Genomic DNA, 17,233 nt, shown 5'->3' with positions numbered 1-17,233 from the left:
CTTTTTGCTTTTGTTAATTGTATAATAAATAAAAAGAAAATAAATAGAATACAAAAAGATTAGAAAAGCTAGTGTTAGTTGTTTTTTTTTTCAATTTTTTTCAAGAAAATAAATTATAAATGAATAAAGTTTTTTTTTTTTTTTTTTTAAATCACCTAACTATGATTCTAAAATGTTTAAAATATTAATAACCCAAAATGGGTAGGTGTGTCCAAACTTCTGACCATTAGCGTTTATTACAGAGCATCTCTTTATTTGTTTATTGTTAATTACTCTTTATTTGACATTCACTGCTCATCCAGTTGGCTTCATCAGCTATCAGATAGTGGAAACTTCCCTGCTTTTAACAAAGACTAGACATAAAAAAAAAGCTCTAAAACCCTGCGATTACCCAGATACACACTTTATAAAGACATACTAAATCTCCAGTTTAAACACCAGACCTGACTGGCAGAGGGGGACAAGTACATTTCCTGAATGAGGCTTTTTACGCGCCAAACCTTCAAAATAGGATTGTGGGATAGGGTTTATGTGAACTCCAGGACGGTTAGCAAATGGCATGAAAGTAATCTGGTTTATTATGTGGAAGCCTATTAAAGTATAATGCATTTTTCATTGCTGCTCATGTCTGCAGAAATTGCCATCGCCGTGCATGTTAGGATTTAGTTTTGCCAGCAAAGGAACAAAAACATGAGTGGGGGAAAAAAAGTGAACCAAACAGCACTTTCCATTTTTGGCATGTTCCCCTGAACGGTTACCTAGCTATAGTGGTAAACAGCTGCCGCTAGTGCTTGTATAGTACTCATGTTGATACTACAAATGCATTGTGGATCTGAGCCACATAATACAATATTAATTGTATAGACCTTTGGGGGGGGAATGAGACTCAGGTTTGGACCAAACAAGCAAACCAAATGTGAAAACAGCCCAAAACAAGTAGTTGACAGTCCCAGACAACAGATGAAGCCACTCTGATGATAGACAAAATAACCTTCAATGAATGGGCAAGGTCCAGATGCTTCAATTAAAATTGATCTGATATTCACATTCTCTGTTCACACAGGATGTTAGAAGCAAAATCTCTTTATGTGTATGCCAATATGCTATTAACATAGTTCTGCTGGTAGTCAGTGCACTGGAAAAAGAACGTACCTTGGTCTTCAGTGACAAATTCGTCAGGTTTATTATCCTTCGCCTCCGCAGTGACGTCTGATGAGGACTGCAGTACATCTGATGAACTCTCTGCTGCCGATGTGCAGGGTGACTGCTTTTCATCCAGCTCTTTCTCCCTTCCATCCTCATTGTCATCCTCTTCCTCTTTTTCAAACTTTAGTCTCTTTGCTTCGTGCATCTCAGTGTTTGTAGCATCATCTTCTTCACGATGTTTACTCTTCACTGGACCACTATGTGAACCTTCTGCTTCTGATGCTGAAGACTCACTAAAAAAAAGACAACACACTTTTTAGACTCCAAATACACACTTTTACAGACCATGAAATCATAATTTGAGTTCTGTAGGCCTTTATACCATGTAAGTTTTAAAGTCATCTATGTATTATTCAAATATTCACCATGCGGCAGAAACGATCATGGGAAAGACCAAACCAGGTTGGAAGTTCATTGACAAGCAAACATAGTGGTGGAATGAAGAAGTGCAATGGGCAATTCGAGAGAAAAAGCTGGCTTTCAAGACCTGGAGGAACACTCGGCTTAGTGCCGATTTGGACCGATATCGAAATCAGCTGAAATCAGCAGCGAAGCCGGCAGTGGGCGCCGCAAAGAGTCACCATTACCAGGATTTGTATAATCAGCTGGACACGCCAGAGGCGGCAAATAATACTTACTGCCTCGCCAAGTCCCGCCATGGCTCCACCCAAGACATTGGCCATGTCATGCAAGTCAAAAGACCTGACAACCAAGTCCTGTGAGACTTCATCCATTTTACGACGGTGGTCAGAGTATTTTTCCAGCATCTGTAATGAGGAATTTCAGCAGCCGCCAATACCAAGCCCACCGCATACCCTCGGCCCTGTACCCCGAATCACAATCGCAGAGGTGAAACTAGCCATGGAAAAAATGAAAAACAGTAAGGGGATCCGGCCCTGATGACGTCGGCGCATGGGATTAACTGGAATTCTCACACAGAATGCGCTTTTGTGTTGACAAAGATGTGACGCGGGCAGTGGAATAGATTTAAAAAAATGCCGGAAGATGGGAGTTGAACTTCTTTTAACTTGAGCGCTGCGTTTTTAGAATGCCATTTCATGCATGAGACGCTACAAGAGACGCGAGCGATCACAACAGACAAACACGTCCATGTTTACATAGAAAAAACAATGGAAAAGCAGCATAATCGAATAAAAACCTGCAAAGAAACTACTAGTATGTCTGAAATAGTTATAGTTAATAATAGTCTACTGGTGTTATATCTTCAGTCATTTTGAATTACCTTGACTTTTGATAACTTTTTAAAGCACTTTCCTTGTATTATTTTTGAACATATCAACCCTCTACGGACACCTTGGCAATTGAATCGCCATTGGCTAGTAAATTTTTTAGTATACTCGCCAGACTGATATATATATATATATATACACACACACACTGTATATGTTTGTAAAATGGCACAGCTTTTTAAATATCTGAAGCAAGACTGGGGATGGACAAAAATGTTTTATCCAACTCTGATAATCCCAGGTTAAATGATCACGCAGGTTGTTTACACATTAAACTCGTGGCCACGGGGGAAAAAATGTTGTTCCATCAACATAGGAAGTCGTGGCAGAGTCCTGCACGGGTCCTGTTTGATAAACCCGCACCCGCAGTAATTGACAGAACACTCGACCTGTTATCCGACAGCAACACTAGAATTCCGTATCCGACCCGAACCACACACGTATTCTCCTACATGAGGTAGACAAAACTCGTTTATTAAAACTTCTATTCAAATTGCGAATAGCAGGAAAGTAGGCGGTTTCTTCCTCATCTTGAAAACTTGAAGCTGTATTTTTAAAAACTGGATATTTGCAGTCTAACAATTCAGAACAAAAAATCCGCTGTTTGAAAATACGTCTATTAAAAAAAAACTGCCATAAAAAAATCAATTGTGTTAAATTTCAAATGTTCAATATTCAAGTAAAAAAAACTAATTCAGAACTATGTTAAATGCCACAAAAAATTCAGGTTTGTTAAATAACACAAATTCAAATAGTTTTGTCATATTATAAGCTCCATAGACCACTGATGCCATAAACGTTGTTTGCCTGCTGATGGAGTAATAAAACAGTGCACATGGCTTTTCTGGACCTGGAGAAAGCACTCGACCGAGTTCCACATAAGCTCATCTGGTGAGCGCTAAGAATGCATGGCGCCCCAGAAGAGTATGTAAAATGGTTCAAATTATTATATTGCAACACCACAAGCGTGGTCCAATGCCCAACCGGAATATCAGCACCTTTTGACTTCACCGTCGGCGTACATCAAGGGTCAGCTCTTTCACCCCTGCTGTTCATTCTTTGCATGGACACAGCGACAGCCGATCTCCAAAAACCACATGCCTGGACGCTCCACTATGCTGATGATGTCACTTTTGTGGATTCAAAGCATGAGGACCTTGAGGATCAAGCGCAGCAATGGTACAACCGGCTAAGTGAAAATGGGCTTAAAATCACTATTGCAAAGACGGAGTACCTTGAATGCGGCCCCCAAACTAATGGCACTTTACGCATTAATGGCCAGGAATTGAAGACGACTGCCCAATTTAAATACCTCGGGTCCCTGGTCGCGTCGGATGGTGACACATTCCCTAATGGCCGAGCAAGAATTAACATGGTGTGGAGGAAGTGGAGACAAGTCACCGGGGTCCTGTGCAACAAGAAAATTCCAGAATACCTCAAGGCAAAGATCTATAAGACCGTTGAGTGCCCAGCTGCTCTCTATGGAGCGGAGTGTTGGCCCACGACCAAGAAACATGAGCTAGCCCTCCATGTGATGGAAATGAGGATGCTCCGATGGATGCTTGGGCTAACCCTCCACGACCACGTAATGAATGAGGACATCAGGCGAAGACTCCAAGTTGCCCCAATCACTGCGAAGTTGAGAGAAGCCCGTCTCAGGTGATATGGCTATATCATGCACATCAACAAGGACTCTGTGGCAAGAACAGCATTCCGCTTCGACCTGGGAGGCTGCCGACCACAAGGAAGACCTAAGAAACGATGGATGGACAGCGTCACAGAGGACATGCAGGCAGTTGACCTAACCCTGGAGTACATAAACCGAGCCAAGTGTATAAAATGGAGCCAAGTAGCGGACCCTGTGTGAAACACGGGACACCCGCCAGGAAAGAAGGAGGATTCGGCTTTTTATTATATGAAGGGGACATTAAAACTTTCTTGGAAATTTTATGCCTTCATTTTGCTACTTTCAAATGCCTTTAAGTATAGACACAGAGGACATGCAGGCAGTTGACCTAACCCTGGAGTACATAAACCGAGCCAAGTGTATAAAATGGAGCCAAGTAGCGGACCCTGTGTGAAACACGGGACACCCGCCAGGAAAGGAGGAGGATTCGGCTTTTTATTATATGAAGGGGACATTAAAACTTTCTTGGAAATTTTATGCCTTCATTTTGCTACTTAAAAAATGCCTTTAAGTATAGACTTTGTTGTAGCTTTGTTTTACCAGACTTTGATCTTAAACTATGAAAATCCATCATAATGAATTATTACACATTAAACTATAATAATCTAAACAAAGAGTGAAATAAACCATTTTAATATTCATTATGTGAAAATTATCAATAAATTGTGGTGTCACTTCAGAAAAAGGGTCAATTTTTTTTTCTTCCCCCCAAAAGCTAAAGTACTTCTTTACCAAGGAGACAACAGTGTCAATGAGGAGCTTTAAATGAAATGAGAAATTATGAAATGTGTTGGGGAAAAAAACGAAATTAAGGTAAATCACTTGCAAACTGAATTTATTGCATGATACTTTCTGCAATTTATGCAAAAAAAAGTGAAAAATGTAAGAATTTAGATATGTAAAATAACAGCAGTGAAGACCAATGAGTTCTTCCAAAAATGCTTGAGTAGTGAATACAAACAAAAAAGAAAAACTGCATTCATCAACAGTAGGGCTACATGGTTTGAACAAGAGTGTCACATCCTGGCCTTTCAGACTTACTTGACTGTCCTGTCTGATTGCTCTGATGCTTGTTCTTTGCTTTCTGTGCTGTCAGGAAGACCGTTGGTAGCTACACTGCTGGACAGGGAGAGTTTTGGTCTGTTCAGTGGCCTGGGTGTTCCTGGACCATTCACATTTCTATCACAGACAATCAAAGACACATCAAGCCAACGGACAGTAAAATTAGGTCCAACTAGTCTCTCTTTACAGTGAGCATGAACATTTCAAACTGAATCGGTTCAATTACTGAATCCGTTTAGTGACCCATGAGGCTATTATTAAAGTTTCTACAATGCTGGTTAAAGTGATAAACTCACCTATCTGGAAACGCGGAAGTGTTGCCAGGGAACATGACACCATTCATTCTGTTCACACAACCTGACCCTTTTTTCCTTTAAAAGTAAAAGATGAATTAAAGTATTAAGAACATCAGAACGGTTTTTGAACACATTCTAAGCATCACTAAAAAACGGTATTGAAATCTGCCCAATCACAAAACGGTAAAACAGAGCAGAAAAAGAGATTAACTCACTCTGAGGTAGGATACACACAACTGACCACCATCACATTCTAAAAAATAAAAATATTTCATTTTAACTGAGCAGAGACAGTAGCTGCTTTAAGACCTTCAGAAAACAAGGCACAAATAAAATCCATTCGCAAAGAATTGCTTATTTCCTTGAACGCAACATACCTTCTCCATACCCCTGAGGAACTTGTCTGTTCCTGTGTAGTTTCTTCTTGGCTCAGTAAGAAGCTCACAAAGACGCTGAATGGTGAAAGGAATCCTGAAAAAAAAATTTTTTTTTAAATTTAAATAGTTTCACCAAGGGACTGTGGAATATGTTTGTTGAACCTTACCCGTTGTATCCATTGACGATTTTGAGAATCCTCTGCTTCATCTCCTCAAAGGGAATGTACTCAACGTTTGGATTGGCAGGTCCCCGTTGCTCTGGACATGAGGCTTTAAAATCATCCATCACTTTCTCCAGTTTAAAGAGGAAGTAACCTTTAAACTGAGACCACTGAATCCTGATGATTTAGAAAAGAATGATTTAAAATGAAGATAATTATGATGAAACAGAATCATGGAAATTAGAAACTTCACATTTACAGTTTATTGTAATTGTTTACACAAACAGCACACTCTGAATAGGCAAAAATTGCTTTTAAAGTCAGCATGAAAAGGAAATTGCGATCATCTTTTCTTCTCTATTGTGACGTATATTCTTGAATGAGAGAAAATATAGGGCAGGATTTTGTGAATTTGTTCAACAGGATTATGTCCATCGTTTGCTAATTGCTGCGATCTCATGTGAGTGACAGTGACAAAAAAATATTGATGTGCACGGATAAACCATTTATAATAACACTGCAAATATTCCATAAAAAATAAGAATTGCAGATTGATTTCATGGTGACCTTAAAGGGGCCATATGATGCAATTTCAAGTTTTCCTTTCTCTTTGGAGTGTTACAAGCTGTTCGTGCATAGATAAGATCCCTAAAGCTGCAAAGACAAAAGTCTCAAACCCAAAGAGACATTCTTCATAAAAGTTAAGAGTTAACCACGCCCTCCTAAAACGTCTCATTTAAACACGCCTCCACATGTCTACGTCACTGTGTGGGAAGATTTGCATAACGCCGCCCAAATGTTCACGCAAAGAAAGAAGGCGTAACTTTTATTCTCACTGTAGTATTGTTGTTGCCGCCGCCATGTCGTGGAGACACTGTGTGTTTCATTGTGAAAGCGAAACTACTTTGTTTGGTCTTCCTAAAGAGGACACAACTAGAAATCAGTGGTTAAGTTGTATTTACAACACTGTTCCAGAACAGTTCAACCCAAATATTCAGATGTGTGCAACGCATTTTACGGAGAACTGTTTCCTGAACCTGGGAGAGTAGACTACAGTGCACAAAGGTTGTTTCTATAAAGTGGGGCAATTCCAACTTTGCAAGGACAGTCTGGCACTTCTGACTCACAGTCTGCAAGTACGTTACGCGTTTCAGAAAGGCGGGGCATAGAGGAGCAACAATAATGTACAGTATGTGGAAAAAAATGTGTTTTTTTAACCTTAAACTGCATTGCATTACACCAAATACACAAAATAATGTTCTTTTTAGCAACGTCATATGACCCCTTTAAAGATCTGTACACTGCAATGAACATCATCCACTCAGGATAAACAAATCTAGTTTGTTTAGTGGTTTCAAGAAGCCCTATAGAATACCATTTCTGCCTCGGGGGCGAAAAAAAGGTACTCATGATTTTTTAATCACACAATTCTGACTTTGTGTTCTGGTGTTTTTTTCTCTGAATTCACAATCAGTGCGATTGTTTTGTGGATAAAAGGGCCTGTCTGGATCACTAAATGTTTGTATACATTTTATTTCATTTCCATATTTATGCTCAAAGTGCCAAATTCACATATTAAATTCATGAAATGAACATTTTGTTCATAGAATACATTTTATGATCCATGCATGTCCTTTCAATATAAATTTGCAACTCAGAGAAAAATAAAATCAGAATTGCAAGATGTTAAAAGGTCAAAATCACAAGATATAAACTCAAAAAAGAAAAGAAAAAGAAAAACAATTTTGAGAAATGCACTCGGAATTATGAGAAATACAGTCAATTATGTGATGAAAAGTCACAACTACCTTTTTTATTCCGAGGATTAAACCAGACTAGTGTCCTTGAAAGTACTTGCCTATAAAAGCAATATTCCCTCAACAACAGCATCTGTTGTAGAATTTGTCTGAGAGTGCTGAACTTACATGGTCTCTCCTGTTTTTGCAACATGCAATAGAAACTGATCCAAAATTGGGCAGGTTTCCTTTTCTCCGTTCTTCTCGAAATCTACAATGAACAACAAAGAAAATAATAATGCTTCTTGTGGAAATTTCCTTTTATTATATCGTACATTCTGTTTAATAAGACTAATGACACCTTATTTTATTGTTATTGCTTTTAATGTGCATTCATGCTTAAGCAATTTTGTATGAAGAATGCCAATGCAGCACTTTGAAATCGAAATTTTTGCTGCAGACATTGAATTGAACAGTTTAAAATACGGTCATGGAGGAAAACGGAACTATTGATATTTAAAAAGCTTTGTATACAATCTCATACCTTGAGTTTATAAACAAAATCAGCATCAATGATATATGACAGTTTCAAGGCATCACTCAGTAACTCTGGCTCCCCTTTAATACCATAATCCATTTGTTTAAGTCACACAAATAAGCGCCCGAGAAACTTTTTCGCTGACTATGCAGCGAAGTTCATGCAAGTAAGAAGTTTCTGAAAGTAAATAAGCGACAAAACCAGTGTATTCAGTGCTCACATAGTAACAGCAGTGTAGCTCAGAGCTAACCGGCTTCCTATCTGTTCCTGGGTTGCAGAGCACTTTATCAACTTCCGAGCGGGAACATCAACAAAATCAACTCAAACACTTTTTCTGTGTACTGCGGAGAACCAACCGATATCGATTACTCTTGATATTTAACGGTTTCTACCGCAGGATCAGCGACTAGCATCGGCTGCTAGTTTGATTTCCTAGCTTAGCTTACAAGCTAACGAATTTACCAAACCTTTTCTGTTAACCGTTATTGGTCAGATGGTGCTTGCGGTACCTCTAAATGCTCCCAGAAGTGTGTCGATTTCCATTGTGGAGGTATGTTTGCTACTCTCTGGTCTCTCTGAGTCCAGCTGGAAACAGAAAGATGGCAACAGCGACACAGAGAAAACAGCAGCAAATCTTTAATATGGCGCCGGTGACGTCACTACCCAACTGGCTGTTGCTGGCTGCTGCGCATGCGCATGCGCCAAGTCCTCATGTTGCTGAAAACTCTTCATTCTGCATAGACGAGCAAGGAATAATTTCTTCTAAGTTTGTTTATTTATGTATTAATCTATAACCCTTGTGCTTATGTCTACTTTTAAAGACTTTGAAGGTAAACTTACAAGTAACATTTATGTATACTAATATTAAGTTGTTTAGGCAGAGGCAGTGCAGAAAACGCATAATAAAACAGTTCTGGTTGATTTTGATGTTTTATGTCTTGCTTATGAGGTTGCATTAAACATCACTTATCAATACCATGTAATGAAAAATATGACTAAAGAATAACAGAACAATTTCAAAGGAATTTTAGAACTCAGAGCTTAATTATAGGGAAATTAAGAGCAGGGTGGTAAACATGAACAGATACGTAATTCAGTAAAATGAAAAATGGTTAAATATGTCTTGAATATATTTGCAAGGCACTGTAAATTAAAAGCTATCCAGAGGGAGGCAGTGTATGCACGACGAATATAGTTTTATTATTTAAAAAAAAATAGTGGCTTCTCCTCTCAGTTATTATTGCTAACCTTGATTTAAAGTCTTTTTGTAATTTGTTCCTTTGTGATTCCACAAATAGAGCTTATACAAATATTAAGTGTCATTAAACTTGTGTGTCTTCTTTAAAACTGTAAATGAGATCTGAATTCTGCTACAATAAAGTGTGTGTGTCTGTGTGTGTGTGTGTGTAATGACATGAGTATGACATAGGTATTACAACGAGAACATTTTGAGTGTCCCCATATTTCAAAAGGCTTATAAATCATTCAGAATTAGATTTTTTTTTTTTTTCTAAAAATGCAGAAAGTTTCCTGTAAGGGGTTTAGGTGTAGGGCAATAGAAAATACGGTTTGGTGAGCTAAACATGACAAAATCTCCAAAATCCTCCTTTTGTAAAACTGATAAAAATAAAGTTTTTTTTTTTTTAATTGTAAAAATGCAGAAAGTTTTCTGTGAGGGCTAGGGTTAAGGTGTCTATAACTATCTGAATATAAAACAAGAAGTCTTTGTAATGTCCCCAAACACGAGTGTGTGTGCCTGATGGGGATTTTGCTGTCAGTTTTTCCAGTGTTTCAGTGGAAGCAAGCACATCTGACCTTTTGTGCAAAGGAGTCACAAGATCAATGTGACAAATTTACCGGTTTGATATCTGTTTTTCAATTTGTGTCAAAACCTTTCTTTTCCCTTTTTTTCATGTTTTAATTAGATGTATTTTCCAGTTTTTCATTCTCAGTGTAGTCTCAGACTTATTTGGACTCCACTTAATTGGGCCAGTTGCATAAACCGCTTAAAAGGTTAGTCATCTAATTTTTTTTTCTATAAGACTGGTCATAACTACTTAAAGTCAGTTATAAAAAAGGGAGAATGGTCTAATTTGAATCCAAAAAAGTCAGTTTGATTACCTCTTGGCTAGCTACTAGTTGGTCGAACTAGTTCTTATTAAGACAGGGTCTCGGCTTTGTTTATGCAACTGGCCCTATATCCTATGAAGCATGCCATCTTTTTTTTTTTAATCGTTGCTATTTTTCTTCATAAGTTACAGTAAAGCTATGCCCTTTGCAATGATCACTCACAGTTTCAAGTGAGCACACTTCTGTATAAAACATTTAGACTTTTAAACGTGCGCAAGTTGTGATTGGCTAAGGACGAGGTCACGTGACGGAGCGACGCCTCGCGCTGCAGCGGTCAGCGAGTGCAAGTGTGCGATCACAGCAGCAGCGGCTCTGTCTGGAGCTCACACTGTACATTACAGAAGCCCCCTCCTCTGGAAGACGGTGTTTCTCCCATTATGGGCGACAAGAAAAGCCCATCCAGGTATAGAAACATCACATTCGCTCTGTCTTTTCATGAAGCATTTTGCGCGTTTGTGTACACTGGCGAATAGCCGCGTGATGCGGTTGAAGTCTACTTATTTTTCCTGGTCGGATTTAACGGAAAAAAGCGCAGCCATGGCGGATACGGAGCCTTGCCTGACTCCCGGCATCCAGCTTTAGACAAAGAGAATTTAGGAAACGCCTCCTCTCTTATTTTTTCTTCGCCTTTTTTCAACAGCTAAAGCCCGTTTGCCATTTAGGCATGCAAAATCGTCAGATTGCGAGTGTAATGGTGTGGTTGTGGAGGACGGGCGTCTGAATACAGCACGTAGAATTAGTGCACATGATGACACTTGCACTAATTAGGGTGCAGCATGCTATTTAAATACCCTAACCAATTCTCCCTTTAAATCTTGCAGGCCAAAAAGACAAGCCAAGCCCTCTGCAGACAACGGATTTTGGGACTGTAGCGTCTGCACCTTCAAAAACAGTGCAGAGGCATTCAAATGCAGTATATGTGATGTGCGGAAAGGTACATCTACAAGGTAAAGTGACACTGCAGCTTAAAAGAGGGAGTTATGCATTCATTACCATCACTAACACATTGCACGTGCATGCAATGAAGATGTCAACACTGATATTTTGTCATGTTGATTGTGGATTATGTCTTTATCCATACTGACGTAATGTGATTCCTGTAGAATTTCAATGACACACTAGGACAGGCGGCAGGATCCGGCTGCTGTGGAAGTATCCTGGTCTGTGTGCAGGGCCCCATTATGTGATCCTATAGGAAATGTAAAACTGCAAGATGAAGGCTTTAAACATCTCAGATTTGCTAGTGCGGTGTTGTTGTTCTGTTACGCATACCGTGCTGTTTGTTCAATACTGTGCAAAATATTAAACACATGGCCGTTTTTTTTGCAGCTTGATGCATTGCTGTGGTCACTTGGTGGAAATGAGTCATAATGCACTGATGTTATCCTATTGATGATGTTATGTTCTAGAATTTAGGGTATTATTGGCACTATGCCATGCAGCCATGGTCTCTGAAATGATATTTAAGTGGATTAGATGAGAAAAGGGGTCTGTCTGTCAAATTAAAGATCAGATATATAGGCCAATGGTGAAAAATAATGCTTTTTTTTTGTAGTGGATATTCAGTATGTGCGTACTTGTTTTGCAAAAGCGAAGCACAGATGGTAGTGTATAATTATTTTAGTGGTTTAAGATTTCCCAATAGTGGATTATGGGATGCAGCAGGGATATTTCTGACACTATTTCTAGGTCACTAATCAAATAAGCAAATTTGTGGCATTGAGCGTATGAACTCTGTACAAAATATCAGATGTTTCCACCGAAACAGATGCTTTTTGAGAGTACCATTTTTTTTATTAAACTCATTTTTATGCTGATAATTCGAATGAAAAATGTTTCATTAAATTATGAACATTTTTACATTTCAGAGAATAATTTTCTCAGACGTTTGAACCCCAATGTGTTTGACACAAAATACTGTTTTTTTTAGCAGCATCATATGACCCCTTTAAAATGGACAGATCATGAAAGAAACCCCATATCCTTTTGAAGTTTCACTCCATTACCTGTTTTCAGTCAAATATTCTAGTGGGATGAATGTGGCGAGTGCTCACTGGATTTATCGCAGGTGTTCATGTCTCTGCCAAAGTGACAGTCTTTTCATGTATTGTGTACGCCGTGAAGTATGCAGGCATCTTCTCTCGGCATAAATTGCATGCTTGAATGTAGATTTTCTGGCTTTGTTGAAGCAACAGGATCAGTCCCTGCTCTCTCATAGAGAGGCTGTTTGATGAGGCCGGGTTTATTATGCCGTTCTGAGATGTGCTTCTGCTGACTTGAGTGAGTGTCGTCTGTGTCTGGCCACTGTTACACACCAGAGTAGCAACAGCTGAGGGAATCAGCAGGGTACCACACAAACAAACTCGCACAGAAACCCTTTCTCTCTCTCGCTTTTAAGCCATTCTCATGCTGTGAAGTGGACCACACACTTATAATAAAGCAAAAAAAATGTCAAAGTAGTTTTTCACTTGTCAAAGAGATTTTTGCATAACTCAAAACTGTGGTTATACTCCATAATCACAGTTAATTGATGCAAAAAAATGCAATGTTTCCAGTCTAGGTGTTGTAAGAAAGGGTTTATGTTAGTAATTGGTGTTTATGATGTTGCAGCAAAGAGAATGTTAATTTGTATTTATTAAGCAAAATTAACACAGTTTTGTTCTTTAATAAGATTAGGAAATGGTGATTATGTGCTGTCTGTATGAAGTTAAATCTGGAACAAGTAATGTAATTAGAACATCATAGAGAGCCGCCAATCAAAGACATGAACTGCCAGCAGGGTGTTATTAACTCAGATCCATGTGTATTTACTGTGATTCTCCCTGAACTGAAATTCACTCGGAGAGGTTGTGTTTCAAACGCAGAATACACCCCTCACTCATATCCTTAACGCATAACTTGGTTGCTCAGAGTGAATCTCTCAATGCCTTCTGCTATGCCAGTATGAACAATTATTGAGAATACGAGACACGAACTTCATGTGTTGGAATTATTGATTGCATTCGTCAATAAGCATGGCATTTTTCTAAACCTTCAGAAGTAGTTGTTCTCACTTGCCTTTAACAGTGGAAAATATACATTTTCAAATATGTTAATAATACCCCATATAATACACTACAGGTAAAAATTGAGATTGGTAATATTTTTTTAATATTTTTGAAAGCAGTCTCTTGTGTTTACCAAATATATTTATTTGATTTGTTTGCATTTATTCAATCAAAAATGCAGTAAAAACTGTAATACTGTGAAAAATTATTACAAAAAAAAAAAACTGTAAAACTTTTTTTATGGTAATATATATTTAAAATGTAATTTATTTCTGTGATGCAAAGCTGAATTTTCAGTGTCACATGATCATTTAGAAATCATTCTAATATGCTGATTTGCTGCTAAAATATGTATTATTGTTGAAAACATTTGTGCTGATAAACATTTTTGTGGAAACTGTGATACATTTTTTCCAAGTTTTTTGATGAACAAAGTTCTAAAGAACAGGAATTTTTTTTAAACATAAATATTTTGTAGCATTATAAATGACTTGACTGTCATAATTTAATGCAACCTTGCTGAATAAAAGTATTTATATCTTTCCAATAAAAAAATAAAATAAAAAATAAACATATAATTCTTATACATCTATTTGTGTTGTCTCTTGGTTTCAATTATTTATAATATTCATTTTACTATTAATATTAATAGGGAAACTAGTTTTAATAAAGAATTAGTAGGTGTGTCCAAAATTTACTGTACTTATATTAGGGTGAAAATCGGTGGGGCATGTAAGGTTTTAAAATGGTCAGAATGGAATTTAAGGTTTTAAAAGTAATCATATTTTAGCAGAAACTGTCCCACTTTACCTGCATATATATATATATACATATTGGCATGTTTTGGTCATCTGATGTCCTGTTCTTTATATATTGGTATCAGTGTTGGCAATGCACTTGATTTCTGGAAACGTTTTCTTTTCCAGAAAACCTAGGATAAACTCTCAACTCGTGGCACAGCAGGTCGCTCAACAGTACGTCGCCCCACCCCCAGCCAAGAAAGAAAGAAGGGAAAGGACAGACCTGCCTGACGACGAACACTTTGACATGGACAACTCCGACTCGGATAGACTCAGCAGTCTCCACCCTGACTCCGACCATCCCGAGAGATTAGGTCTGGACGGGGGTCAGCTGGACCGTGGACATTTTCACAAGGATCGGAGACAGGAATGTGGTCTAGACAAACCGCAGCCGCTCCATACAGACAGGAGGCCTGAGAGAGCAGGACTGACCCCAGACCTGCTGCAGCAGCAGCACAACAGAACAGACGGAGAGCACACGGACAGAGTAATGCTGGACAAACTTCAGCCTCACAGAGAGCACATGGATAAAGATCATCCGCATACGGCAGGCTCTGGGATGCAGCCGGCAGAGAGGATGGGTGGAGAGAGAGAGGAACTCAAAAAAGGAAAAATAGAGAGAGCCATGATGGAGAAACACAAAGAGAGACCTAAAAGCCTCACGCCCAGTAAAAAACCCACTGCTAAGAAGATGAAGTGAGTGTTGTTATGCAGCCATGCTCTGCAAGTGGTCTTTTTACTTTTAGTTTGTTCTAATCAGATAATTGAGCTATGAGGATGTTAATAGATGGTATATGCTTTTGTTGAAGCCATCAGTCCACATTATTTCAACTTATTTTTAAAATCTTGTTTAACAGTGGAATTTCTGGCGGAAAAACAACATTACCCATGATTATACAAATAAATATTCACCAATCAAAGAATTAAAATGAGCAAATAATGTCTAAAGAACACTTTAGTGTCCACCCACTCCCAAGAAGCACTACAAATCATGTAACTGAGTTGGTACGCTCTCTGTGCTTTCAAACTACTCAAATATTTGAATACATATGCATATTTTGCTATAAACATAAAATATATTGTTTCTGTATCCATAAGCACCATTAAAATCAATAGTTTCTCCATTTTTAATTTTATTGTCATTTGCAATGCTTCATGGGATTGTAGTTATTTCCGTCATCAAAGCCAATAAGTCTTGCACCTTTGTCTTTTTGTCAGATTTTTTTTTTTGCTTCAAATCAACATTTGTAATGCTGTGATTCACTTTGTAGCTGGTTGGTTTGGTTCATGCCTTGCAATTCTTTAACAAAAACATATTTTTAATATCCCTATGAGAAAAATGAATGGAAAAAAAAACTTCTGGAGCCAAAGCCACTGAGAAGTGGACGGCTGTTATTTCTGTTATTTCTATTCAGAGCTGATTAAAACAGGAGCTGTTCAAGTATCACACAAGTATTCATTTATTGAATCACTTAATTTCATTTGCTAATCTTCAATGAGAAAAGCACCCATTTTTGTGATTCCTCATTTGTAAATCACTTTGGGTAAAAGTGTCTACTAAACGGCCCGAATCAGTTTTCTAAAGTGTTTTTGAAAAATCACTTACTCTGCCTTTAATAAATGTTAATGTTAGAATTGCAGGCCAGCTACAAAAATATATTTATACATGAATGATTAAGTCCATAAAGTGTGGGGAATGTTGTATGATAATAGTCTGTTACTAATGGCATATTGAATCAACATTTACAGGCCCAAACTCATTCAGAAAGGTCCAGCTGGGGAAAGTAACGGCATGAAGGCTGGCAAGTCTGTCACGAAGAATAATAAATCTATAATTTCACGGTAAGTTCAGAACTGATCTGCTCTTCAACAGTTGGCATGAAGTGGAAATCCACTCTATTTTCTAAATGCATCTTAATTATCTTGTTGTGGTTGTTTGTTTTTTTTTTTTCTGTAAAATGGGAGACTTCTCTCTGGTTGCGTATGCTGGACTTCTCAAGTCATTTAGTCCATTTAAACCTGGCCCTCCACAGTAGATTGCAAGCTTGCATTCAGATTTTCCTCCATCCAGTCAACAACCAATGGATAGAACCAAGCCCCCGCCTTACATTTTTTTTTTTTTTTTCAATAATCCATTACATCTGGATGTACATCACAATACGTAAAAAAAGATCTGTTGCTACGTCTGTTACATTGTAATTTTAAGGCAGGCTTTTACCTGCATTAGAATATTTTTGATTCCTACTAATGACTTCATATTCAATTTATACTGTTACTGCTTTGAGTTATTAAGAGGAAATTCAATGAACGTCTAATAGAGCGGCTGCATAATCCACGGGCTCTTTAACTCGCTGCAATGTAGACAGCTAAAACCGGATTATCATATTCAGAACCTTTGGGCTGAATGAAACATTTAAAGATACACTCAGCTGTTTATTCAATGAAATGAAAAGTACTAATAACAAAAGCATATGAAAGTAGTTGCCTAGAAAAAGTAGTTTTATTGTACATAAGAGACTACTTATAATGGATGTCCTCACATGAATCTTAATACTCTTTATCCTCTTATTAAAAGACGCATTTATTTGCAGAGTAAATTAATGATTGACTACAAAAACATTTGCTTTTGCATGATGCTGCATCACACTTCTGAATGGCTGCCAGTGCTTTTTGGAAAGATCATTTTTGGTCTCAGAATGATGTAGTTACAGCAAATACTGCATCTGCAGCCAAAACAAGCAAAAGTTACTTGGCGCACCTTTTAACGTTGCTGACTTGCTTTATATTTAAAGGGTTAGTTTAATATAAATGTTTATATGTGAATAAAAGCCTAAACTAAATCTGTTCATTGTGTAAAGCGATTGTCTCCTTGATTCATATGGATTATATATATATATTTATATATATATATATATATATATATAGTTTTCATTTTAATTTTAA

The 17,233-nt window shown here is 37.8% G+C and overlaps 2 protein-coding genes across 2 annotated transcripts in view; one reads left to right on the top strand and one right to left on the bottom strand.

The window, feature by feature from the left end:
- ppp4r2a (protein phosphatase 4, regulatory subunit 2a) overlaps positions 1–8,962 on the bottom strand; it is a 10,953-nt gene extending 1,991 nt beyond the window's left edge. The window contains exons 1-8 of the mRNA XM_016509134.1: positions 8,823–8,962; positions 7,965–8,046; positions 6,046–6,216; positions 5,879–5,972; positions 5,717–5,754; positions 5,502–5,576; positions 5,185–5,322; positions 1,153–1,439 (exon numbers count right to left, since the gene is read on the bottom strand). Coding sequence (XP_016364620.1) covers positions 1,153–1,439; positions 5,185–5,322; positions 5,502–5,576; positions 5,717–5,754; positions 5,879–5,972; positions 6,046–6,216; positions 7,965–8,046; positions 8,823–8,856 — 919 coding nt within the window. The 5' untranslated portion in view covers positions 8,857–8,962. The remainder of the gene's footprint in view (positions 1–1,152; positions 1,440–5,184; positions 5,323–5,501; positions 5,577–5,716; positions 5,755–5,878; positions 5,973–6,045; positions 6,217–7,964; positions 8,047–8,822) is intronic.
- Positions 8,963–10,704: 1,742 nt separating this feature from the next.
- Positions 10,705–17,233, top strand: part of LOC107705708 (RING1 and YY1-binding protein A-like) — an 8,447-nt gene continuing 1,918 nt past the window's right edge. The window contains exons 1-4 of the mRNA XM_016509131.1: positions 10,705–10,846; positions 11,265–11,390; positions 14,417–14,986; positions 16,040–16,132. Coding sequence (XP_016364617.1) covers positions 10,821–10,846; positions 11,265–11,390; positions 14,417–14,986; positions 16,040–16,132 — 815 coding nt within the window. The 5' untranslated portion in view covers positions 10,705–10,820. The remainder of the gene's footprint in view (positions 10,847–11,264; positions 11,391–14,416; positions 14,987–16,039; positions 16,133–17,233) is intronic.

Source organism: Sinocyclocheilus rhinocerous, unplaced genomic scaffold (assembly GCF_001515625.1).
Source record: "Sinocyclocheilus rhinocerous isolate Xijiao unplaced genomic scaffold, SAMN03320098_v1.1 scaffold263, whole genome shotgun sequence".
Lineage (NCBI taxonomy): Eukaryota > Metazoa > Chordata > Actinopteri > Cypriniformes > Cyprinidae > Sinocyclocheilus > Sinocyclocheilus rhinocerous.
Note: the sequence above shows the minus strand (reverse complement) of the source record. Positions and strands in the feature narration are given on the sequence as shown.